General features: G+C 41.7%; 2 protein-coding genes across 4 annotated transcripts in view; one reads left to right on the forward strand and one right to left on the reverse strand.

Moving 5' to 3' along the window:
• The first annotated feature begins 469 nt into the window (after positions 1-469).
• On the forward strand, positions 470-18,772 carry LOC102314238 (transmembrane protein 125). Of its 3 annotated transcripts, none has more exons than XM_005923921.3 (3): positions 470-882; positions 7,274-8,729; positions 11,936-18,772. In XM_005923921.3, the coding sequence occupies exon 3, from the start codon at positions 12,396-12,398 to the stop codon at positions 13,092-13,094; it is 699 nt and encodes a 232-aa protein (XP_005923983.1). In that variant the 5' UTR covers positions 470-882; positions 7,274-8,729; positions 11,936-12,395; the 3' UTR covers positions 13,095-18,772. The 3 variants fall into 3 exon arrangements, with proteins under 3 accessions (XP_005923983.1, XP_005923984.1, XP_042076599.1); XM_005923922.3 differs by having other exon boundaries at positions 7,274-8,385; XM_042220665.1 differs by having other exon boundaries at positions 7,274-7,796.
• A 106-nt stretch (positions 18,773-18,878) lies between these two features.
• Positions 18,879-25,534, reverse strand: part of ap1m3 (adaptor related protein complex 1 subunit mu 3) — a 44,700-nt gene continuing 38,044 nt past the window's right edge. Inside the window, exons 10-12 of the mRNA XM_005923920.3 lie at positions 23,738-23,863; positions 23,101-23,176; positions 18,879-20,418 (exon numbers count right to left, since the gene is read on the reverse strand). Coding sequence (XP_005923982.1) covers positions 20,396-20,418; positions 23,101-23,176; positions 23,738-23,863 — 225 coding nt within the window. The 3' untranslated portion in view covers positions 18,879-20,395. The remainder of the gene's footprint in view (positions 20,419-23,100; positions 23,177-23,737; positions 23,864-25,534) is intronic.

Here is a 25,534-nt window from a genome sequence, read left to right on the forward strand (position 1 = left end):
GTACAGACACATACACATCCATATATGCCAAACACGTTATAAGAATAGGTATGGATTTAAACTTATATAGGCTGGATACATGGAAAACACAACAGAAATTGTTTTTCTAAGAAGACCAACGGAGCCTATCATAGACGCAGTTGCTAAAACAATCTATTAAAGCGCTCAATAGCGCACAAACATCAGCATGATGGAGAGTTCCACAGGAGCAGCAATAGAAATTGCTCAGAAATTTGCTTTCTGTCTCAGAATCAATCACGTTATGTCACTGCTAAGTGATGAATGGCAGAAAAACAACAAGTGCACCGCCTTATAGCCCTAATGTTAATCAGTTAGATTAATATTATATCAATCTGTTAACACTAGCTACAGTTATTGATTAATCTATTGATCAGCAGACTTTTCGCCTCCTTGTGGACTGGAAGGGTTAAACCAATACTACTCTGTAAACCTGACAGCCCTCCACCACAATCACAGTGAATCTTTTATTTATCAGGAGCAGCCGTCCTTCGTTTCATGTGCTGGTTTCCCTCTGGGGACCCACGGCAGTGCGGAGGTCGATTCGCTGACTCTCTGTCCCCTCCCATCGGCGTCCCCTGTCGCCGTGCGCGGCCACACCTGCATTAAACGGGGGAAGTCCGTCCGGCGGAGAGGCAGAGAGACTGTGGGCTTTCACCGAGAGCGAAAGGAGGGGAAGCGCGGCACCCACGGCACATTCATTGCTCTGGACCCTCTCATCCAAAAGACGGCTGAAGGTATGCGTCGACATACGGCTGTGGGACTTTGATGATCTGGACAACGAGCTGGGAATTACTGAAAAGAAATCGAGCGCAGCTACTGCGCGGAGCTGAAGGCATTCAGTGTGAACAGCTTAGCGCACAGGTAAGAGTGGCTTCTAATAAACAAGCTCCAAACACAGAAGAGTTTCAACTTTTTACCAACAAAGGGCTTTTTTTCTTAAATCCGATTTATTTAAAAACTTACATGCGAGTTTTTGTAACTGCTACATTATTCACGTTCCTTTATTCCCGAATGAACAGCAGTATTATAAAAAGGATTATAAAAGAAGGTCACTGTCGATCAGTAATAATAATAGTAATAATAGCGCTCATCTGCGCAGTAGTGCAGGCTGGTGTCACGGACATAGCACCTTTATTTTTTTAAAAACAAAATATTTAACAATTTAGTAAGTTGTATACTAAACTGTTAAAGTGTTATCATATAAAGGTCAGTATCCGTGTCTCTTTTTAAAAGTGTTTTTCTCTCTTGGCTTTTGTAAGGACTTAACTAAAAGACTAAATCTATCTATCTATCTATCTATCTATCTATCTATCTATCTATCTATCTATCTATCTATCTATCTATCTACCTTATGATAGATGTAAGCACTACTTCTTAAAGAAATCCATTGTATGTAGATGTAGGGTGCCTGGATATTGGTGTCACTTTTCCCACAATAGTTGCATTGTCATGCTCGTATGCTTTCTGGACTTTCCCGGAAGAATAAATTGTCTATTTTATACTGAGGAAAACAAGGAAGTAAAAGATATTGACATTATGCCATACCCACTAACCTTTGCTCTGGTAGGCTGGTCCACAGTTATCAAACACATAGGGCTTCAGATACGCTGTAGATCATCACTTCATAGGGCTGCTGTCATATACTCAGCTATCAGTTTTGCTGCATTGTGGAAAATCCATAAACCACATAGAAAGGGAGTGTTGTAGCTGTATTCAAGCCTTCGCAATTGCAACAGATCAATAGACTGTCCAGGCATGACCCCTGCTGCTTTGCTCATAACCTCTTGATCTGCTGGTACTAATCTAAAGGCCGAAGATGAATCATGGCAGGGCATCTAAATGAGCCGAGGTTACATGCTGACTGTCAGTCTCTCTACACCGAAAGCACTTTAAGGATCATTTAAGATGAGGTCTAACTCTTAAAAACAAGTCAGGCTGAAAACAACATGTGATAGACCTCGTTAAGAAAGAGCCTGAAGTCAACACAGAGTGCAGGATGAAAGAAGGAGAAAAACAAAGTGAGTCAGTGATTGAGTCTGTGGATAACCGTGCAACACAGGGTGCGTTTTTTGTATGTGTTTGTGTGTTGGCTTTGAGACAACACACAAATCAGAGTAGAGTATCAGACAAGAATCTTAAATATCCCCCTTTCTCCACCGTCAGCAGATGCACACAGTCAGGTATGTAGTGTGGCATCGGTAGCAGCTGTAATGACTACATCCACTCCTGTCCCTGGGTATAATACACATCCATCAGTAAGCATAATGAATTCCATAAAGGGGTGAGATGAGGCTAAACTGCCAGACTGTGTTCAGAAAAGGCGATTCTTCCTTTTGTACTTGCATCAAATTGACGATCATAACTTTAAGCTGTTTGCACAAGATTGTTTTTACATCTACACGCATCCATACCGGCAGCTTGTAGAGATAGTGCTTTACCTCTGAACACCACCTCCACTGGAGGGGAGAACAGCGGGCACCACAATCAAGGGCTGAATCACTCGCAAAATGACTGCAGCTGGCTAAAAATATTAGATTTCACCACATCAGAGGATTATTTTGGCAATCTTTGCTGGTAGTTAATGTTAGCTATATAAGCATTCTGCTGTGGTTAGCGAAGGCACTTGCAGTCAAAACAGTGTCACTCGTATCATTCTGAAAAACGTCTGTAACACAAGCTGAATAATGTCAAAAATGCCTCAGCTTAGCCTGCAGAAATACAGTAAGCTTAAAATGACACTGATTTCTAACTTATCAGTGAGAAAATGCTTACTGCACACACAGACATAGCTGAGTGTCAGCATCCTGTATTCCTTACCAGTTTCTCCCGCTGAAACCCTCACATCATGTTGGCAGGATCCACTTTTGTCTCATCAGTGGGAGGTCCCACCTTTTTAAAAGATGAGACTAATAGCATTTCCAAACATGATTCAGGTTTTCACTTACGCAGCTTATAAAAAAAATACCATGTTGTTAGTGCAGTCTACGCTGGAGCTTGCTGGCATTATATATGAATCAATCAATTATTTACTTCTATAACAGACTGAATTGACAAAGAGGCATGTTTAAGTTTGATGAAGCCGCTGTAGATCCACGGGCTGCTTTTCCCTTTGTGATCAGGACTGCAGCTTTAAATCCACTGCTAACATGTTGGTGTTTTAGCACTTGCGTCATTGTTTTTAACTGGTTAACACATTAACATGTGTTTACTATTGCTAGAACGGTGCTATTAAAAAAACCCGACAGTGATGGGAAGGCTATTTGCTTTCCAGGTACTTGCGAGCAGTAGAGACTCCAAGAAGTTACAGATCAAGCCCAAGTACAATTTATGTAATAAAATAAAGAGCCAATGATCTGACAATCTCATAGGAGGAAGTATTTTGCGATGATGGGAAGACAAAGATCCATTTTAACAGGAAGATACCCTCGGGCAGAACCGGGCTCAGAGGAGGGGTAGCCATCTGTTGTGACTGGTAAGGGAGTGAGGGGAAGAGGAGATGAAGGAGAGCGTGGGGAGAGATTTTTGAAACTTTATCAATACTCTGGCATGTCTCAGTTTGCTTGCTGGCTCTCTGTCTGTGATATATATAAACATAATAGCAAGCTGCTCGCTCTAGTTTCATGTTAAGCATATAAAAGTGTGGGGGCATCAGTGTTTTTTCAATCTTATCGATACAATAGTCATTAGAACATCTCACTTAACCGCAGGTGTCCTCCTCATATAGGCACTACAGAGAAAGTTGGGAGCTCATTATAGTTGTTAGGTTTCATCCTCCGGGGAACATAGATGTCAAAAAAAATTCCTGTCACCTAAGACAAAAAATCTGTATTAAAAGTTCAGCCACAACGTGCAGCTGCAGGATGGAGACATCAGTTCAGGTAGTGAGGAAATAGCCAGACACTGAGACAGCCATCTCATTCATTACAATTATCATCACCAGACAGCCAATATCAAATTAAAATATGTTGAAAATCACCTTTAAAACCCACAAGAGGAAAGGGTCAGGGTTAAAATAAACAAAGACAGAAGATAGGGAGGTGGGGGTGAGCCTTTTCCATCGTCAGCGGGAGTGAAGCAGAAGGGGACCAGCATGTTAATTGGTGATTTGATTAGCGTTTTAATATTGCAGCTGTGCATGACAAGGGAAAGCAACCGGCTGGACAGAGGTTCTTCCCTTTTTTCTTTTTCTTTTTTAATCAACACTCCTCCACTTCGGGGACCGAGGGTTATTACACAACTTAGTCATTATGCACGTCATTCAGTTAATTTCCTTCAACTTTCAAAAAAAAAAAAAAAGAGAAAGAAAGAAAAAAAATCTGGATTTCTGGAGTCATGGTAAAGGAGCCAGTTTGACAGAAGCAGAAATATTCGAGCCATTTTGAATTGCGCTCAGTGTTTAAAAGCCCCATTTGGCTCCCATCGTACCGGCTGAGTGAAATCCAGAGCCTCTGCTAAGCTGAATTAGACTGGTCTACATTTTTGTCAACAGCAGTGTTTCCAGTGAGAGGAAGACGTCTATTTAAAAAGAGAGGAACACCATATTCCAGATAACAAATTTGTGCAAATCGAGTTTTGGCTTTGATTGTTAACATGGGTTCGCGTTGGGGATTAACAATACTCAGCAGTTTTACCGAGGCTGATGAATTGGCATATTTTTTAATGTTGGGAATGATGGGATGTGAATACAAGAATGATTGAAGGGAGAATAGCATCAGAATTTCAAGGAGAAAACAATGTAAACACCAAAACAGGGGAAAAGGTCCAGGTAGCTGTGTGCATGACACATGTTTGCATGGGGCTTTGAGTCAAACAGGCTTTTACCTGAATCCAGAGGGACCTCTGTGAGTAATTCCCCCCTCCACACCCCATGCACATCTCTGCCTTCACAACATCCCAATACCCGAGCAGACAGAAAAGATAAGAAGTAGCCACACAGAGGAGCACTGGTAGTGAGACAGAGAACGATATGAGAGGCATAGAAAAAAGGGAGGAAACGTGTGTAAAGCTATGGAGATAAGGAAGAGTGTGAAGAAAGCAGATGGGGATGAGTGTGTGTGCTTGGTTGTGGATAAAGTGTCAGGGGGGAAGGTCTTGGCTGGTCGTGCCAGTCAGGGTGATATTGTGTCATAAGCTGAGATATAAAGCTCATTTGGGAAGGAAGAAAATCACCTGAGATGAGGCAGTGGGTAAGGAGGAGAATGAAAATGGGAAGTTTAAAGCATCTAAAAATATGAATATCGCTTACAACTGAAGGTCTGCAGCCACACTAGCTTCTCTGTGGAGCTGCCTAATGCATCAGATTGCAATGTCGACAAATTTTCACGTTAGCCATATTAATGCTAGCTAATTAGCAACAAAGTGCAGGTGGAGCAGTTGGGAATGCCATTAATGTAGAAGGGATTGGCAATTAGCCAAAGTTTCTGACAATAGATGAGGTAAGAAAAAACAACAACTTATTCATCCCAAAAGTTTGGAAATTACTGCAGTATATCTGCCAAAACATCGGAAACGTGTAGCTCAATAGCCCATAAAGGTAGAAGATTATGCTAAAAGAAGAGCCCAGTTAAATGGATTATAAAAAAGTGAAGGAACAACAAGGAACTTAAATCTAAACTGAATTTGGGTATTGTGGTATGAGAGAGCCACAACCTCAAAAGCACAGTCACCATTTTTTTGTCTTTAACCTAAATCACAGACCTCAGGGATCTAGATGTTATGTTTGGTTGTAGTAATTCACTGACATACAGAGTTGTCTGACCATGGGGGGCTCTGAAAGGGCTTACCAAAAGTTTTAACTGAAGCGTAAACTTTAGGGGGAACCAGTGTAAGGAAGACAAAATCTATATCCCATGGGACCTGGTGCGTGAGAGAGGCATTCCGGATCATTTGTAGGCGATCCAGGGATGATTTGCTCAGGCAGAGGAATAAGGGATAACAAATAATCAAGACAAGAAGCCATGCATAATTATCTCCATTTTACTTTGAGACACAATACATTCAAGATGGACAGAGGGTGGTAAGGATCTGTTTGCTATACATAGCTACCGACCACGTACACGGTCATTTGGATGACCTTTGTGGCAGCTGATGGAGGAATCCAATCGAGAAACATTGTTTTGCAGTAACATATCTGGTATTAAACCACTTTTTCTTTAATCACAACTACTGCAATCCATTCACATTTGTTCTTACCACTTAGATTAATGTCCCTGTCCACCCCAAAGGTCCCGAAGCCAGGTACAGTTGCACGCTGAAGTGTGATTGTAGCAGTTTCTCGCTGCAGCACTCCAGGAATCACATCAAACTACTTCCACTGTGTTCCCTCTGGGTTTAATCACACCTAGAGTAATTAATTAGTAATGGCACAAGATTAAAATTTAAGGCATCGACAGATTCATCATGATTCATCCCAGATGGTACTTGAACCACTTCTCATTTGTTGAGACTTTTCACCCGGGACCAAAAGTTCATCCTGACGGGTGGCGCCGGACAAACTGAAAATGAATGCCTGCAGTAAATTTCATGGTAATCCATCCACCAGCTATAGAATTAGTTAAATCCAACCCACACTGCCATCTTTAAAACCCCAGTGCCTATGTAGCTGAAAACAAACCATTAGTTTCTGAAAATGGTAAATGGCCTGTATTTATATAGCGCTTTACTAGTCCCTAAGGACCCCAAAGCGCTTTACATATCCAGTCATCCACCCATTCACACACACAGTCACACACTGGTGATGGCAAGCTACATTGTAGCCACAGCCACCCTGGGGCGCACTGACAGAGGCGAGGCTGCCGGACACTGGCGCCACCGGGCCCTCTGACCACCACCAGTAGGCAACGGGTGAAGTGTCTTGCCCAAGGACACAACGACTGAGACTGTCCAAGCCGGGGCTCGAACCGGCAACCTTCCGATTACAAGGCGAACTCCCAACTCTTGAGCCACGATCGCCACAAAAGAAACGTAGTTCTGGTTGCGGTGTTGCGGGGGGTTCATCTGGGTATTCCGTTCCTTGATAATGTGCAAGATTTTAATTAAGCTCGTTAATCAGTTTGACGACCACGCACCGGTTTGTAGACTTGAAGCATCTTTAACATTTGAACACAGTGATTTGCTTGCCGCTAGAGGGATAGAAGCTGAATTTCAGTGGCAGAACAGGAGAGGAATGAACGTGTAAGTGCTTTTAAGGTGAACCATAGGGTTAAAGAACAGTATGTGCAGCTCCTGTAAAAGTCTTTTCTTTTTCTCTTAGGTTTTCCCTTGTGATGCCTGGCAGAGTGAGGACAGTAATACTGACTCTGCCATTGTCTCATCACTGGTTCCGGACACAGCGAGGCTCCCCGAGTGTCTTGCCTGTCCATTGTGACTAGAGAACAGACGAAAGATCCAGCTTGCCTGCATAAAGACCTATTCAGCATCATTCTTCTTTGCCAGCCACCTTTGTTATACCAGGAACAAGAGTGAAGTCTCAGCACTCTCCTTAGCCCCTAGCCTTTCCCTCTGTCCCTTTGCTTCTAACGCCCTTATCCCCAATCCACTTCCCTGAACCCCTTTCCCACTCCCCAGGCCCAGTTTCAGCCCCATTCGGAGTCCCAGATGACTGCTCAGAAACATCCGTTACCCTCCCACTCCGCACAAGTCTTCTTTCCTCTCCCTCCAGCCCCCGTGGCGCTTGGCACCGATGCCCATCACATAGACAGATGGAGCCAACCCTGACCCCTCTCTTCGCCCGTGGGGACGCCAAGAGAATCAACGCCTGACTAGAGGAGAAGAGGGTGGGTGCGAGTGTAAAAGGGGGGGAGACAGGAAGTACAGCATTGCTTTGTCACCACGGCAACACATCGTCTAATCTCCCATGGACTCCCCTTCAGCCCGTCCTGCCGTCCTCAGATAAAAAATGCACACAGCAGGAAATTCAGCAGCAGGAGCAGAAGGATCTATCTTTTTTCTGACATATTTTCGCTTTGATTATTTGGCACTGATGCCTTGTTCTACATTTGTGCAGTAAGAGGATGTGAAGATTGGAAAAAAAACCCTCTAAATATAGTGAACATAATTTAGAGGAAAGCAAATGAACTGCAAATACTGAAGGAAAGGCTGTCTATAGCACAACAAGTTTGGTTTTGAGCCCCAAACTTCCTCTTCCCCTCCAGTCTGTGTGCTCCAGAATGAATTCACAGAAGTTGCAACAGCCTGGCAAACAATATTTCAGCTTTTTTTAAACAGCATACAAGCCACTTCCCATTGTGCTGTGCTTACCTGAATAAAGCTGTTTTCTCTTTTTTTCCTCTGACAGTCAAAACGTAATACGCATTGCATTCCAGTCCGAGCTTCCCTGGATGTCAACGCATGCTTTTATCTGCTGTAAGCTACCACGTTCTGCACTGCACCTTTGCCAAGCACTCAAACATCCACTTCATTTTGGGGTTATTGCGCTTTCATTCTCCCACCTGAGTCCCTGCATTTTTCTTTCTTTCTTTGCATTTTTAAAATAAGCAAAATTTTGCCTACTTCACTTTCTTTGGATGCTTTTGCTCTCTTCTATCAAACTCTGCTGACCGGCACTCTGATTAGCATACGATATCCTGACATCCAACTTTAAAAAGAACCCCTCATCAACAGTAAAACGAGGCACTAATGGCCGGTGAAATGAATTCAGCTGGCCAACATAACAGAGGCGGGAATACCGGAGTCCCAAAGCTTCCCAGGTAATTGGAGTGAGGTATACTGTACTTTACTCTAAAGCACAGCTCCTCTTGTGACCTTGTGGGCTGAAAACGTAGCAGAGACGTAGAGAGCGAAAGAGAAAGAGGATGATACTCTGTGTCCGGGGTTTACAATTACAGTGTCTTTAGGATTTTTAATGACTTTAATTAAGTTTTGGTTGCATTAGCAGTACAGAGAACGTTTTTACTGGTAGTGTCAGCCCATTTCAATCATTTCAGTACTTCTGCAGAGCTGAGTGTCCATGACACACTTATTATTCCTGTCACTTAAAAGACAGCCATCTACGGTGGTCTTCAGACACTGTGTCTTCTGATAAATTTAAATAATAATCACTAGAGTAGCTTTCAAATGCCTTTATAAGCTACTTTAGACATCAAGATGTGCTGATTTATAATCAGCACATTTTTGATATGCAAGTACCTGCCACATTCATAGGTCACGACAAGTGCCGGGATTGTCAGTCCAAATGAAGGGATGAAGCAGATTCTCAATAATGCTGCTTGTCAACTCAGCCTCGCTGAGTTTTACAGTCAGCGGCAGTAGTGCATCTGCGGATCTATATTTTATGAATATGCCAAGAGTGTGAATCGACGGCTAAAGGTGTGAAGATTCATCGTTAGACATGGTGCACTGAAGGTTTTAGCACACGGGTGTAAAACAGTGGGATGAAGATGACTTTGGGCAACAGCAGTGCCGCAAAATCTTTTTGAATTTTCAAGCACGAGGAGATGGCCCTACCTCGTTCACAATCTGTGTCAGACTGTATCAAGGTTTCAGACTGACAACCAAAGATTATTTCAAGCTTTTACTAAAGAAAAAAAGTCAACTTTTGACATTAGTGACTTGAGCAGAGCACAGTGGAAAAACTGAATAATGTGTTTGTGTAAATTATTTGTGCCTCTCTGCTTCTTTTCTATTTCTTAAAAGGAGGCCAGCACAGAGTTAGGCAGTGAGTCAGTGCTTTTGTGGAGATATTTATGAGGCCAATAAGACACGGATGATATGACAGGGTTTAGAGGTCATATAAGTGATAAAAAGAAGAAAGGCAGACACAGCCCAGCAGTTCTGTGCCTGTGTTTTGTCTCTGTGGGGAATCGACTGCGAAAAACAGAACATGAAGTAAGATATACTCGCGTCATCGAGGGTTCAGTTTCATCTTGTGTCACGTGCCGGTGCCTCTCGCTCTGTCGCCCTGTTGATCACGCGCTTCATGTTACTAGGAGCTTAACGAAAGAGTATAAATAATGTCTCATAAACGAGTTCAGCAGGAATCAAAGGGATAGTTTCACAGCTTTGGGTGGCGTTGTAGCGTCTTTCTTTTTTTCACCTTAAACCATATGTTTCTTCATCTCAGTGACTGTGCTGTGTTTTTGGCCTCACCTGTCAGTGACACTGAGCTCAAATCAGCTGGGATTAATTAGTGACTCAACATACATGCACAGGTGCACACACAGAGACACACACGTGCACATATGCGAAAACAAATGCAGATACTCAGTGAAACATGCTCAGGCTTATCATATGATTAAACGTGATAAGTCACATGTTCTTTTTATAGCATTTCTTTTAACTACTTATCTACAACTGTAAAAAAGCCAACCACACACACACACGCGCGCGCACACATACTGACACAGCACTCCACCAGATACAGGATGTGAAAAGCTTCCAGAACAGCATGTTGCCAATAAACACCCTCCTCCTTGGCTGTAATTACCTCACTCTTCATTTCACACCTTGTGTATGCAACTCATATCTCCCCGTGTCACGGTATAACTGCTCCACCTCGATACAAGGCGGTACCTGTCCATACTGACAAGAAATGTGATCTTGCATGTTTGTTTAGTCTTTTCCAAACAGCGTGTGTGTCTGTGTGTGTGTAGGGAGGAATTCAAAGATGCGATTTCAATTTCAATTTGGATCCACGACCACTGAGGACAAACTGTGACTACTGTCAGCTTCTGTTGGACAGTGTGGGTCTGTGACTTTGATAGAAATAAAGCCGCAGACAGTTTTTTTTTTTTTTTTTTGAAAGACAAGCTGTGGAGAGCCATAACCTTGAGGTTGTTTGCTTGCTGCTTGTTTACATGACTGTGTTACGGGTGTGTGAAGAGGTTACAAACTACAGTGTGGACACTAAATGTGCTGAGGTCAGCAAGAAGGTTAAATAAAGGGTTGGTGGTGATTTGGGGGGTTTACTCCAATTTGTGTTAACAGTGCATGTGAGGAAGGAAAAGAAGATTTACTGGACTCAAGGTAATAGAAAGATTCGTCAAGTGAGGCTGTGTGGGTGTCTGTTTGGAAGGATGAAAAGAAAGAAAATTTACATTTGTGGATTAGCTGTTTGATTTTCAGTGTGTGCGTGGATAGGAATTGTTTATTCTATCGACAGCTGATGCTCCTTTTATCCAGCCGCCTCTGTAGTGGCAACTCATTACCATAGTGATAACGAGAGAAAGAAAAGGTTGCCGGTGTCAGCACACCAAGTTTTTTTTACATAGAAACTTTGTGTGTATATATGTGTGTGTACGTGTCTTTAATTTGTCTGCTTTTTATCCGTTGCTGCAAAATATACACAAACTTAAAAATTTTAAAGAGAAACTTGACACCGAGCTGAATAACACTGTTTGTGCTTGTTGCTTCTCAGGTTTCACACAGTGTCAGAAAATAAAAGAACAGAAACAAAAAACAAACTTGTTGGTGAATAGGAGGCAAAGAACTTCAATCTCTGGAGCTCAGCACGCAGAGGATTTTTAGCTGGTCTGAAGTTTTTCTTTAACTTATCTTGTACTGATCACATCCTTCAGGGTGTGGAAAACAAAGAGACCCTTAAAAACAAGAAGGAAGAAACAGAAGTAAAGTCTTCGTATATAAGCTTGTGCTTAGCCAGACACTGTTGAACGTGGGTGGTTAGAGCACCTTGAAGCGACTGTTGTTGTGATTTGGTGCTGTGTAGATTCAATTGAATTGAATTGAATTGATCTGAAAGTTAAGCTATTACTCCTCTCCACATTGTGCTTGGGGAAGAAATGATAGACGAGCACTTCTTATCCATGCATTTCTGTGCTGTGACTTATTGTTTGGTTAGGAATTGAATCTATGTACTAGTTAGTAAGACAGTTATCTAACTAAGTGAGCTGGAGAGGCCACCTACAGCACTGAATGAACTGTATGTCTTGTCTTCCAGGTGACTGCTACCAACTAACACTTTTGCCGATGTGTGGATTCTTTGATTCAGAAACTAATGCATTAAGGATGACTGGGATCTGACTCTGTATCCGGTGTTAACTACAAGGAAAACTACAAGAAATTCCATGAATTTTCAGGAACAATACATCCAAACTAACTTTGTGGAACCTTTGAGTACAAACCATTGTGGATAAAATACAATACACTGATCTCAGTAAAAAATTTTGGAACATTTTTGTGGAATTACATTTAACCTCTTTTTAGATCTGCTAAAAATCGAAAATTTCTGGATAATTTTGAGCAAATTCCCCCATAAAGCTTCTGGAATCTCTTGCTTGTCCTGATTGACCTGCAGTAACCTTTGGTAGATTTAAGAAGGACCAAAGTAACCTTGTGGATTCTCATTCCCTCGTTGTGGTGGTTGCATCCTTCTTCAGCAGGCTGGGAGTACCACTACAATGCCGGAGCTGGACAACCTTCCCCCCGCAAGGGAAGCCAGGAGTCCTGAACTGGGCCTTAATGGTCCAGCAGACCCAGCACAGATTCAGCACAGCATCCTAGAGGAACAAGTGGAGCTGTGGTGGTTCAGAGATCCTGGGAAGTCTTTCCTCTGCTACTGTGTTGCTGTGATTCTCATCCTGGGTTGCGGACTCGGGGGCGTCGGCCTTCTTTCGACTACCACCAGCGTCTCGAGTGAGTGGCGGCTCGGCACGGGCACAGCTTTGTGCCTGCTAGCCTTGGGAGTCCTGCTCAAACAACTTCTCAGCTCAGCTGTGCAGGACATGAATTGCGTTCGGAGCCGACAGCGGATCGACATGCTAAAGAGCGGCGGTTTATCGGACCTTCTAGTGGTTTTAATTACCGGGCTGTCACTGTTGATTTGTGGAGGGGTTCTACTGCATCTGGCCCTTGCCAACCGTATGCCAAAGCCTGGCCAAGCCCTTAATGACATGTACATTTCTGGAGTGGTTTTGCTGGCTGGAGGTGGAGCTGCAGTTGTGGGTGTTGGGATATACTCTGTAGTGGTGATCCTTCTTGAGAGGACGAGGCACGGACGGCGGTTTGTAGACCGGGTTTTGCACATCTTCACTGTTTCAGGACATATGGACCGTCACGCTCGAAGAGAGACTACCTCCAGTTTGGCTAACCTTATATGAGATGCAACCCCAATAAAGCTTTTTTTTGCCCACTGGCTCAACTAAATTAGAACTGGCTTTATGCCCAGACACAGATTCATACCATGCATGCTTCGGCAGACTGCGTACGAGATAAAATAGTTGAGTGTGTAGTATATTCTTAGTGAACACGTTAGTTATTGGCAGTCAGATCTCTGTGAGTAAGGATGCAAAAATGGAAAATGTCAGAAGAACCGAACACTGCTGTACATGGTGATGGTCTGCTTTTTATCTATAGTGGGTAAATGTTACTCCATTCTCACAGGACAAATACTAAACAGCATGGAGAAGACACACAGAACAACAACAAAAAATATTTAAGCCAGTTCTGATAAATTACAAGCACAATTTTTATCCCACAGGAGAAGCAAGCTACAACTGAGTACAGCTAACCTACAGCAGGAGTAAAGTCCATGAATGAACTTTGAGCTATTCCCTGTCTATCAATTCCAAGAACTGTAAGCCTACAACCAAACAAACCCATCTTGTTCTCTAAAAGATGAAGTGATGTTTTTTTGAGTCCTCATTTGGAGGGCGGCACATTCAAATTTATGCATGTGATTTGCATCTGTGATAACTGACCAGGGACCACACATCTGACCACTACCTGCTCACTGAGGCTCTCGTAGTTGCGGATGAGAGTGTCATCTGAATGGATGAAATGGAAATTGAATAAGATGGAATCTGCAAGAAATGGGACAGTATGAACATGAACAAAATCCTATTTATAATTTTTGATTCATATCCCATCCTCATGATCTTCGTGTATATGTGAAAATATTGCCTCTGCAGTTTCTGGGATGATGAATACGAGGGATTCTTTGGGAGTTTTATTGCCTCGGTTTAATAATAATTTAACAAAATTCATGCTGCGGAGATATAGTGTTTGTGGCAGCCTGTCAAATGTGATTGTTGGAGACTTGTATCACAGCACTTTAGAATGTATGAATAACTTGTGTTTTTTGTGCATCAACACTGTACTGTCTTAATTGTGACTCTCGCGGCGCTTTGTTATCTTAAACCAGTGTTAATCGAGATTTTTGATATCGTCACGGCATCGCATTCCACTGTGTACTGTAAAACATTCATTTAAAATAACGTGGAGGTCATAAAGAACAACCACCAAGCTTTGCAGACTCATTTAGTCTCGCTTTGTTGCATGGATTTCTCTCATTGTCCAGGTGGGCACCCAGGGTGAGCATTAGAGTTTTGATACCACCAAAAAAAGATAATGCAAATCTTGCTGGATTAAGGCTTAAATAATAGGAGTTAGTCTCCAGTTCTGATTTTGTACCCACTATCTTGTGATGGCATCACATTTGCCACAACAATTGTCAACATGTTGTTCACATTCTCAGCCATGAATAGCCTACTCAGTATTCATTATTTCTTTATTAGATTAAGGATTGGCTCATGGCCGTGCTCAGACTGAGCCTTTATTTGATGTCAGCTACACACTTAAAATTTCATGGCTACATCTTGTGCTGTTGGACAAACCCACGTTCAGCTGCTTTCATGGTAGTTTTATCTACAGCTGGTGATGCAAGGGGCACATTTTACTCTGATGGCACTCTAAGGGAATCTGAAAAACAATAGCCAGTATGCTTTAGAGGAAAGGCAAAAAAAGGGCATCTGGACTTTAAACTTGGAACCAACAGGAAATGCAGAGATCCATAAGGAAAGTTGTGTGTATGAGCTGTGTATGGGAATGCATTTATCCAGTCTATTTAAGGTGTTTCCAACAAGAACAACATGACAGCATGGCAGAACTGGCCTCAAGAAGCAAATACGTTATAAGTAAGGATTATTTCATGAATCAAAATCAATCAGTGCCTCCCACCTAGCCAACTTAGAATCAACATTTTTCTTCAAAGTAAAATCATTTCATTACCTTTGACATAACTATGTGAAATTTTACCTTAAAAATGTGAATATTTTCTGAGTTACAATCCCTCAAAGTACATATTGGATGGTTTTGTGTTTTGTGCTTTTTAATTTAGTTTTTCCAGCAAGTACGGGAGATGATTCTGAAGAAACCACATTTAAGCCTTGTTAAAAATTGCAATAGAATCACCTTTTCAACCACTCCAAGTGACACAATGCGAAGCTAAAATCTTTTTGTTTATCAAAAATGTTTTTTAATAGCCAACTCTGAGCATTAATCTCATGGGATATATTATAGTTTCAGTGACAAAACTAGGCAAATTTAATGTCTATCACATAGAGTAGCAGAAACAAGCATTGGCACATTGGACGTTTTATTTACTTTCTGGCAATCCACTGGTGAAAACTTCAGAAGGTGCCTTTTGGGAAAAACTTCCCATGGGTCACATCACCGTGTGGGATACTTGGCTGGTCAAAACATGCTGTTGAATCTGAAAGCTCTCATTCCAACTCTCCTTTTGGCACTAGGCTCATCTTATAGCCATGATTTCCTTAAAGCTTTAGGTGATCCTGAAAAGATGGTCCAGAATCTTTGGAATGAGGATGCAGAAGATCACCTTGATCACAGATGCTTCTTATGAGAGGTCTTGTTAAGCTGCTGACAGTTTTCTTATGGGAACCATGGCACGTCTCTTTGCGTTGCCTAACTAAACTTTAGAGAACAACATCCAGTTGGTGTGACACTCGTACTGACCTACTGGCTCATTACTCAGATCATGCATTAATCCAGATGTTTTTTTTAAATTTACAATAAAACTCATTAAGATACCAAAACTACCACTATTGCACTTCTCTAAATAATACTGAGACTTTACAAAAATACACTTTTAATTTAACCGCGGTGCATAGCTGGAGGTGTCATCTGTAGTCTCGGCACTTTGAATTTATTAGATGTGGGCTATTTCTGGCTCAGATAATAAGCCATAATCATTCCTCACAAAGCTGAGACGAAGAAAAATCAGTGAAATTAAATCCATTGCATCAGCCTGGCCAGTCATAGAATTTCAGTGCATTTGCAATCGTTTAAACTAGGTTGTCGATATGTCTACGTGAGTTTTTCTCTGAATTGGACGACTCCACGCTATGCTGCTGAAAATATAGCTTTGGTATAATTTAATCCTTCTTGTTTCCAGAAATATAAATATATATAAATATATATATAAAAAATATATCGCAAAAGCAATCATGTTTCTTCCTTTTGGAAAAGTTCGTTCGATACTTTTAAGACGCAAGGACAGAATCAGAGTAGAAGATGCAAAAGGTCATTCGTGTTTGCGAAACACTTACAGAAGAACCTAAAAAATGGCCTTGCATTGTGTTTCTGTTGTGTGTGCGTATGTAAGTCAGTAACGCCTCTTATCTGTCCGCACATACGCACAGGCTGCTGCCTTGAGACAAAAGGGTCACACAGTTAACCATTGTTGGTGTGATGATGGACAGCAAGCTGAAGGCACAATGCACAACACAGTGATCTGTGGGGGCTGGCATAGACCAGCACCACTTTCTTTCAATACACACACACACACTGAGAAAAATAAAATAGCATGGACCCTGCTGGATTTTGACAACACAACAAAAAAAACTTCTGACTTTTACTTACATAAGTTTGCCTTTTGACCTGCAGTGGCCTATACAGTAGAAATGACTGGCTGTGAACCCATGCATGACAGCCAGAAGAGGTGAACAGAACAAACTGGGAGGCAGTTCTGATACTGAGGAGAGAAGACTGTGTGGGAGGAGAGGATTCAGAGCTTTTCTGTCAAGCTAAACAGAAGAAAGAATACAAAAACTGGACAAATTGTTTCTCTGCTATACACTGGATTTGAAAGACATTCAGACCGCTCTTCTGCTTGGTATCGTGTTGTTAAATTCATCTTAAAAGGATAAAGTGGTCATTCTTGTCCACAAGTTTACACTGCAGTAAAAACACGTTTTTTTTTTCCGCTGAAAAATAAAACAAAAAAAAAAATCCAAATTCTGATTTACTAAAAGCTTCAGACCTTGTACTGTGGCCCTCCTAACTTTGTTCAGGTGCATCCTGTTTGCTTAAGACTTTCCCCACATTGCATTTGAATGGAGTTCTCGTTTGATTCCAAAACTAGGCTTCATTTTGAACACAGTATTGCTGAAACGCCAAACAACATCTGTGGGTGAGACGTGAAGATGCATATGGCGGCCCTTCAAATTCTACTCACAATTCTTCTAGCTTAACGCTATGCATTAGCATGTTGCATACATTTATTCCAATGACTACTTAGCTGTCTGCGGTCTAACTAGATAACAATTATCCCTAACCCCAGGCAACCAAAACATGCCAGAAAACAAAAGAACACTTTTTAATCAGAGTACAGCATCGAGTCAGTTAAACCTCTGAGATATTGACCTGGTCAATTAAGTAGCAGAGAGGGTTTTTAATTAGTTTCAGCTGCTTTGGTGTTGATGAAATTAACAACAGGAGGGGCAACAGTGAGACAATCCCCAAATACAAATGGTTTTAGGGGTGGAGGCCACTAATTGTTTTTTTCCCACTAATTTGGCATTTGGCTAGGGTCTGCGGTAATACTACTGGTAACACAAGGCAATACCAGGGCCCTACAGTGATGCCACAGGTGGTCTAGCTCCTCCAGCATGTTCCATTGCCAGAAGGTTTGCTGTTTCTCCCAGCACAGTCTTAAGAGTATGGAGGAGATTCCAGGAGACAGGCAGTTACTCTAGGAGAGCTGGAATGGACTTAACTCATCAGCAGGACTGATATCTGGTCTTTTGTGCAAGGAGGAACAGGACGAGCACTGCCAGAGCTACCAAATGACCTCCAGCAGGTCACGAGTTGTGAATGTCTCTGATCAAACAATCAGACGCAGACTTCATGAGAGTGGCTTTGAGGGGCTGACGTCTGCTAGTTGGCCCTGTGCTCAGTGCCCGGCACCGTGGAGTCCGATTGTCATATGCTGGTGCAGTAGGTCCTGAGTTTCTCCTGGTGCACAACATAGCCTGGCCTCATGTGGCAGTATGTTTGCAGGCACTTCCTGGAAAATGAAAAAACTGATACCAATGACTGGTCCCCACCCTTTGCCTGACCTGAATCCAATAGAACACCTCTAGGACTTTGTTTCCATCCATCCAGTGCCACTAGGTTGCATCCCAGACTGTCCAGGAGCTCAGTGGTGCCCCAGTCGAGACCTGGGAAGATAGCTCTCAGGGCACCAACCATCATCTCATTAGGGGCATCCTCTGGTATTGTCAGAGCTCTACAAAGGGACCTCATGAGTGTCGTTATGAGTTGCCGAAATTAAATTTTGAAAAAATGGACTAGCCTACCGTGTAATTTTTTCACTTTGATTTTCAGGGTGTCTTTGAATTTAGCCCTCTGTAGGCTGATTATTGTCATTTCCATCAAACAATGTTGCATCATTTGAAACAGTACCCAGTCCATATCAGTATAGATATCCAGCATGTTTTTTTCCTACTGAAATCTCATGTATATTCAAAATGCTCCTTTAATTTTTTTGGTCCGTGTAGCAAACTGACATGAGAATGGCATCAATTACCTCATCTAACGTCCCGCAAGAATTTATTAGCATATTTCACAAAATGTCAGACTAATCATTTAAAAGAATTGCACCTTAATGTAGCGCCTTTATGCCGTTAACTCAGAATAATAATGGAGCACTAATCTGAGATCTGTTCACTAATGTGACAGATTGTTGATCTACATTTCAGAGCTGGCAAACATTATTTCACCCACAAATATTAAAATTTGCTTGACCAATGTAGTAAGGAACTATGTGCAAAAATTACAACCAAACAAACAAAACACTGATATCCCATAACAAGATACAAAATTTTTTATTTCCAAATATATCCCTTTGTTTCCTATGGACAAATTGTCCTTGATAAATTAATCAAAACACATAACACAGATCTATTAAAATCGTCACTGGGGTCTCAAACAGGTCTCCACTTGAAAAAAGAAAAGGACTGATTGTAATAGTATGTTTTTGTTTTAACAGCAAACATGGTAAAAATGACTCAGGACTCTTCTGTGTTGTTAGCAATGCAGCTGAACTGATGTGGTGAAAAACGCTTTTCACCACATCAGTTCAGCTGCATTGCTAACAACACAGAAGAGTCCCTCTCGACTCCCTCTACTGTGCACGCGCACAGTAGAGGGAGTCGAGAAGAATCCCGGGGGAAAGAATTCTTCACCATTTTGTCAATATTCTCACATTCTGCACACAAACTCTCTTCAGGTTAATTTTACCTTTGTACCCCCTTCTGTTTTCCTTTAAAGTCTCCTTTCCACATGGCAGTGATTAGTGATTACAGTATAAACAACAGATATAAGGATAAAAAAAAAGAAACCCCCAAACCCCCCCTCCACCTTTTTCATTCCTTCAGTATGTGCTCAGAGCTGGAAGCTGATTTTGAGCACAAGGACAAGGTTACAGGCCCCATGAGAGTGTGTCGACGGTGTCGCGTTACACTGCCGATGCCTCTGACAATATTGTGCCTTATTAATCATTGATCTGGTTGCTGGTGTTAATTTCAGTGCACTGGAGTTCACAGTGCTAGGGCTGATGAGACGCAGGCATTTTTGGGGGCAATGAACGTGCCACACAGAGGTTCTAGAAAAAAAACATGCTCCGAGAGGACAAAAATCAACCACTGAATATGAAGGACGGGTCATAGGAGTGATTGAGAAAGACGAATGTTAAAGATGCTGACTGTTTTTGTGTTGAAGCTAAGATCCTGCCTGGAACCACATGTAACTTGAGTACTTGGCATTTTTCAATATAGAGAAAAATCACCAGTCTGCAACATTATGGCCCTTAGAGAAATAACAAGTGGTGATAAACAATCACAGCTGCTGTACACTGGGACTACATAATCAGTCAGATTACATAGTACTCAGCAGAAAGCCACTGGACAAGCTGAGCAGCCCAAATTGACCATGTTTCGAAAACTACAATAACATGTTTTTTCCCTTTCTTAAGAAAACTAGAAAAAAATGAGTCCAGAAACTTCACTCTAAATGAGCCCTCCATGTTCATTTAGAGTGAGGCTCAGTTTATTATTTACGCTTTACTGAAGACCGGAGGAATCTGAAATAGAAATTACAGGTCAGAGGTGTTGCACCACACTTTCCCGTCTGAGTCAAGTTAGTTTTAGAGGAAGGGATGACGTCCTGTTGCCATTCAGTGTAAGGGGAAGGAAAAAAAAATTGTCCTTCTGCACTTGTCCTCTGCTGTCCGCTGCAGAGAGAAATCTGGAGAAATGGAGGCGAGACGAAGACAGACAGAGAAAGAAAATATCCATTCGTCTAGCAGCGTCTGTGCCCTTTAGTTCGTCCGGAGCTGGTAATCTGCCAAGAGACGTAACAGCAGAGCATTAACGTGCAGCTTGCTTCCCCTCAGTGCTCTTGCACATCACTACCACTTTATAATGGTGCCATTAAATCTCAAAACAAGGTGTACAGAATAATTACGATGCACATGTGCGCCCCCGGAGGTGTCACAAAAAAGATGAAGCAGAAGTATGCGAACATCCCATTTGCATATGTTATGCGCTTTTGTTTTGACTCTTTTGAACTTCAACTTAAGGTAAATATCAGTGGCACAGAATACAGAGTGTGTGTTAACTGAACCATGCTCATATATATATATATATTAAATAAAAAAAACAACAAAAAATCCTGACAACACAGCCTTTGAATAGTTTCCCAGAGTTTGGCACATAATACTTACAAGAGAGTGAGTTAAATATCAACAACTCAGTGAAAGAGGTGAGTTTAGGGTGTTTCCAGGGGTCAGGGTGAGCACAGATATGTTGGTAATAGCAGCAAGAAAAAAGGGGGAATAAATATCTGCTTAACTAAAAGTAGATGGTTCATTTACAAAGTAAGAGTGGAGAAAGTAAGACAGGCAGGACCTGAGGAGGGAAGAGGGATATATTGGGTAAAGGATGTTGAAGATGGAGCTGCCCTGAAGGAGGAAGAGGAAGACCACAGAGAAGATTCTCTATGGATGTAGTGAAGGAGGACATGCAGAGGGTTGGTGTGACAGAGGAGGATGCTAGACAGAGGGTGAGACGGGGGCAGATGTGGTTCCACTGAAATAAAGCAGTCCTTTATGATATCAAGAACCGCATCTCCACTAAGAGCTAAAGTGACAACCTGGATCAGTGATGTGTCATGTTAAACATCCAGCTAATGTGCATCATCACCTGATCAGTCAGATATTCGTGGTCATCACTTTGACTTACTGCTGTACAGTACAAGCAAATGCCTGTTCATCAATCATTAATGAGCCACTAGCTACAGTACACAGCATCAGGGTATTATTTAATCAGTGTGAGAGTGTCTGCCTGTAGTGTCGAGTGAAATGTGATCGCGCCCGTCTCCCTATGTGTGCTGCTGATGTTAACAGTAAGAGAAAGGGAATAGCCATCTCTCCAAGTCACCCAAACTTCGTCCCCTTTCCTTCTCTAACTTGTTCTCATCTTTTCTCCTTTCGATCCCTCTCGCTTTCTCTCCTTTGCTTCTCTGCTGATGTTACAGCAAGGTGATCGTAACCTTGGCATTTGCCAAGTTGCCACCCTGGGAGCCTCCTGGCACCCTGTGGTATCATTCAACCTCTGCATCCCCTGACTCATCCCTGACAAAGCCAGGTAATGGATATGATTGATGTAATGCAGTCAGGTTCATTCCTGGGGCAGATAGCAGGTATGAAACTTGAAGATTTCTGGCGGTTGTCCAGCAGAGGTACTGGACTCCCATCTCCATATCATTACCATTTGCGTCCCCACTGAAACCCGTGAGCCTGTGTGGAGGACTTTGCTGCAGTCTCATCAATACACTGCAGCTTTAAACTGACCTGTTCAAATGACATGTGTGTGTTTGGGGCGAAGGTGTTGCTTTTTATTTCAACATGCTTTGCAGGTAACATCTCAGGTTAATGGGATGAAACAAGCTCAAAGCTGACAAACACTTCTTGGTTCTTGTCGCCCTTGTTGTCAGCAACTGACGGATGTGGGTTCATTCCCAGGGCAGCAACTGAATCTCAAGATCCCAGGTGCTAACGTTGCTGCAGAAATTCGGCTGTTTCTGTTCAAAGTTGGACATTAAACACGCTACCTAAGCCTCGAAGAAGCCAGAAGGTTTCTATCCTTGGCAACCTGCATTTTGTCACTCTAAGCCCCTGATGACATGGCTCGTGGTGATAGAGCCAGGTAATAGATATGATAGATGCTATCCAGCTGAGTTCATTCGAGGGACACACACTGAATACTGATGCAGTAAGACCGGTTGTGACTCTGATCTCTCTTGGGAATTTACTCTTCTGTCTTTCTAGGAACACCAACTTGGAATCCAAAAAAAGTTCAAAATATGCACCGTGTAGTCTTCCGACACTTGATGTTAATTGTCGTGATGGTTTTTTCAAATTAGCTAATCTGTGGATGAGATGAGACACACAGTCCTGATGAAGCAAACTGTGTTTTTTCTTTTTTCTTTTTTCCTCAAGCTTATAATGACCTTAAAAAAACGCTTTTCAGTTATCGTTATCTGAAACCTTAACCACCTGAGGTCCATGTCGTCACAGGTCTGCTACCCCCAACTATCTTAATGCTATTATTTGGACAAAGCTAAGAATGAGTATTTTTGAAAATTGTGAATATGTTTTAAATTAGAATAATTATTCTTGCTTCCCTGATTGCCTAGACTTTTGAGAACAATTTCATAAAAACAAAAATGATTCTCGATATGATGACTACTTTGACTACATTATTACTTAATGAGAGAAATGCAATTTTAAATCCAAGGGCTTTCAAACCACAGATGCAGACATTTGCAGCTCTGTCGTACATGAAAGTTTCATCCTTCAAAAAGTATTTGTAAAATTCTCTTAAACTTCATCAACCGTGCTGCCAAATCAGAGCAGCAGCATTTCCAGTTAAAAAGTGGTCCTAAGTGGCCAATCTGCAGTGTTTGTGTTTGTTTTTAAGGGTGAGTTGTAATAAGTTCCATTTCCCTGCGTTATTTTCTCACCTCCACTTTGCGTGATGTAGCGCACCCATGGCAACGCCTGGTAACCACTCTTCTCTATGATCTTTAGGTAGCGCACCTGGGGGAACATTGACATTTTAACTACAGTTATTTCACTTATTCAAACACATTATGAACCCTCATTTTCTTTAGTGGTTTGACATTACAGTTTACTATAAACAGACTGTGCGCTCAGGTAGCTTTCTGTCAGTTCATTTACAGCAGATATAAATGCCTTCTATCTAGCGAAAACCACAGATCTCCACATTTTGATTGTTTTTTTCTTCTCACTAACTGAAGAAATAAAAGACATTCTGAAGAACTAAAAAATGTCTCATTTTTAATGGGTTGTAACAAAAGAGAGAAGGTAAAATTGAAACATGTGAACTCTAATGTAGTCAGGTAGAGCTCATTTATAAATGACCTAAATATCAAAGACATTGGAATGTGAAGGTAGTTTTGCTCTATGGTTTAAATTCAACAAGGAGTGAATTGAGACAAAGTGTGTAAGGAGATCGTTGCCATAAACTTAAAAGATGACTTAATAAGTTATCCATTTAGTCCAGTAATAATTTTTACTTTACAGAATGCAGCTGTACAAGGAGGCAGTGAAGGCAAAGGGTACGTTGTCATCTCCTACCTGAATCCCAGACACAGTGAAATAGGGTATCTCAAAATTAACTGTGATTGGTCTCTTTGCCTCGAGCTCGTCGCTCTCCACGCTGGGCAGCCCAAAGTGTGCTCGCATCACGTACTCCTTACCCCCCTAGACACCCAAACAGAAAAGAGAAAAGGCCACAGAGCTGTTATTGGGTCTGTTAGGTAAACTCTTAAATTTAGGATGATGCCATTTATAAAGCTCATGTCTCAAGGGGGCGTCCCATTCCAGTTAATACACACAGCCACACGAGGCAACTACCTTATCATATCAAGGTGAATCAGATATCGGGGTTTTTTTAGGATTTAGCATATACTATATTAAACACATGCAAGTTTGTTCTCTGGTTCGACTTTCTTGAAGCCTCCTATTCACTTGGTTTATAATATAAACCACATAATATAATATATTTACTGTTGACTTTAACCTGGGTGTTCCTGTTACACCCAAAGTCGACTAGGATTGGTTCCAGCTCCAGCCACCCGAGGACCTTTTTAAATAATAAGCAGCTCAAGCTAACGGTTGGATGGATTGATTTTAGAGTGATGAAGCGACAACTGGAGCATTCTTGTTCATTTGTTAAAAAATAAGAAAAACAAAAACAAAAAGTAATCTATTCTGCTTCACTAGTACTGTGCAAGTGAATTTCTTTTTTTCTGTCCAAGTAGCCTGGCAACAAAGGAAAAAAAAACAACACAAGTGTCATTACAATTTTGAAACGCTGTTGTATGTGACATCACCTTTGTCCGCCTGAACCCTGCCCACATCGAACCGAAGAGAAGAGCTCAGGCAGAAGCCCAAACACAGAAACACTCTGCTTTAAAATAACTATTCTAACTGTGGCGGAAAATTGTGCATTCATGCAGCAACCCATCTGTCACAAGAAGAAGCTGATTAAGCATAATAATCATTTGGTAATGTCGTTTCTAAACTTCAATAAACCGACAAACCGAAATAACTGCAGACAAAAAAAAGCCTCATTGTTGAACTGATTATGAAACATTTTTTCTTGTCATTATACGGTTGCTATGGGAAACCTTATCAGCTCTGCCCTCGCTTAAGGCTGATAAGAAATATCCAATAAATGATAAATATGTCAAAGATACATATATTCATGCTTATAAAATAGCTGAAGGCAAATTGACTTATAAATGCTGCATAAACATTTCTGGTGTTTATAAAAACAGAGTCAGACGTAGCTGGGTGGAGCTCACAGCTGGTTGACTGTGGATGAGCGCTCTCTATAACCGCTTTCTGTTTGTTTCCTCAATCTAAACCTCGAGACTGGAGAGAATACGTCCTTTTACAGGGTACAAAGGTTGCGAGTGATAGAAAAATCCTCTGCACAGTCACACGCAAGTTAGTCAACTATACTTTACAGCTGCAATTGCTAACCCTCCCTGACATATTAGATGTGTAATGAATTACAAAAGGGGATATCAAGACTTGACAGATAAAAGAACCTCAGCTTCAAGCCAGTTAAATTTCCTTTGAGGAGCCTACAGAGCAGAAACTGACACAAACTGAAAACAAAGTGGAAAATAGGGAGATAAGATGTGATTGTGTCTGGGTTTGTATGCTGGGAGGTTGGCGATAAAGTGATAAATGGCTGCTGTCGAATATTTGTCACAACACATCTTCATTTCTGACAGATATTCTGTTTCAGGATTATGTAGAAGTGCATCAAGCTGCTGCTGCTCTGCTTTCAAAGCATCACTTGGGAAAAGGGGAGCTTAAAAACCTCCATATATATCTCTATCTATCTCTATCTATCTCTAT

This window comes from Haplochromis burtoni, unplaced genomic scaffold (assembly GCF_018398535.1).
Source record: "Haplochromis burtoni strain Fernald_Lab_line unplaced genomic scaffold, NCSU_Asbu1 Contig_53, whole genome shotgun sequence".
NCBI lineage: Eukaryota > Metazoa > Chordata > Actinopteri > Cichliformes > Cichlidae > Haplochromis > Haplochromis burtoni.

Excerpts from the sequence above, each read along its gene's own strand:
- LOC102314238 (XM_005923921.3), top strand. The coding sequence starts at position 12,396 with ATGCCGGAGCTGGACAACCTTCCCCCCGCAAGGGAAGCCAGGAGTCCT.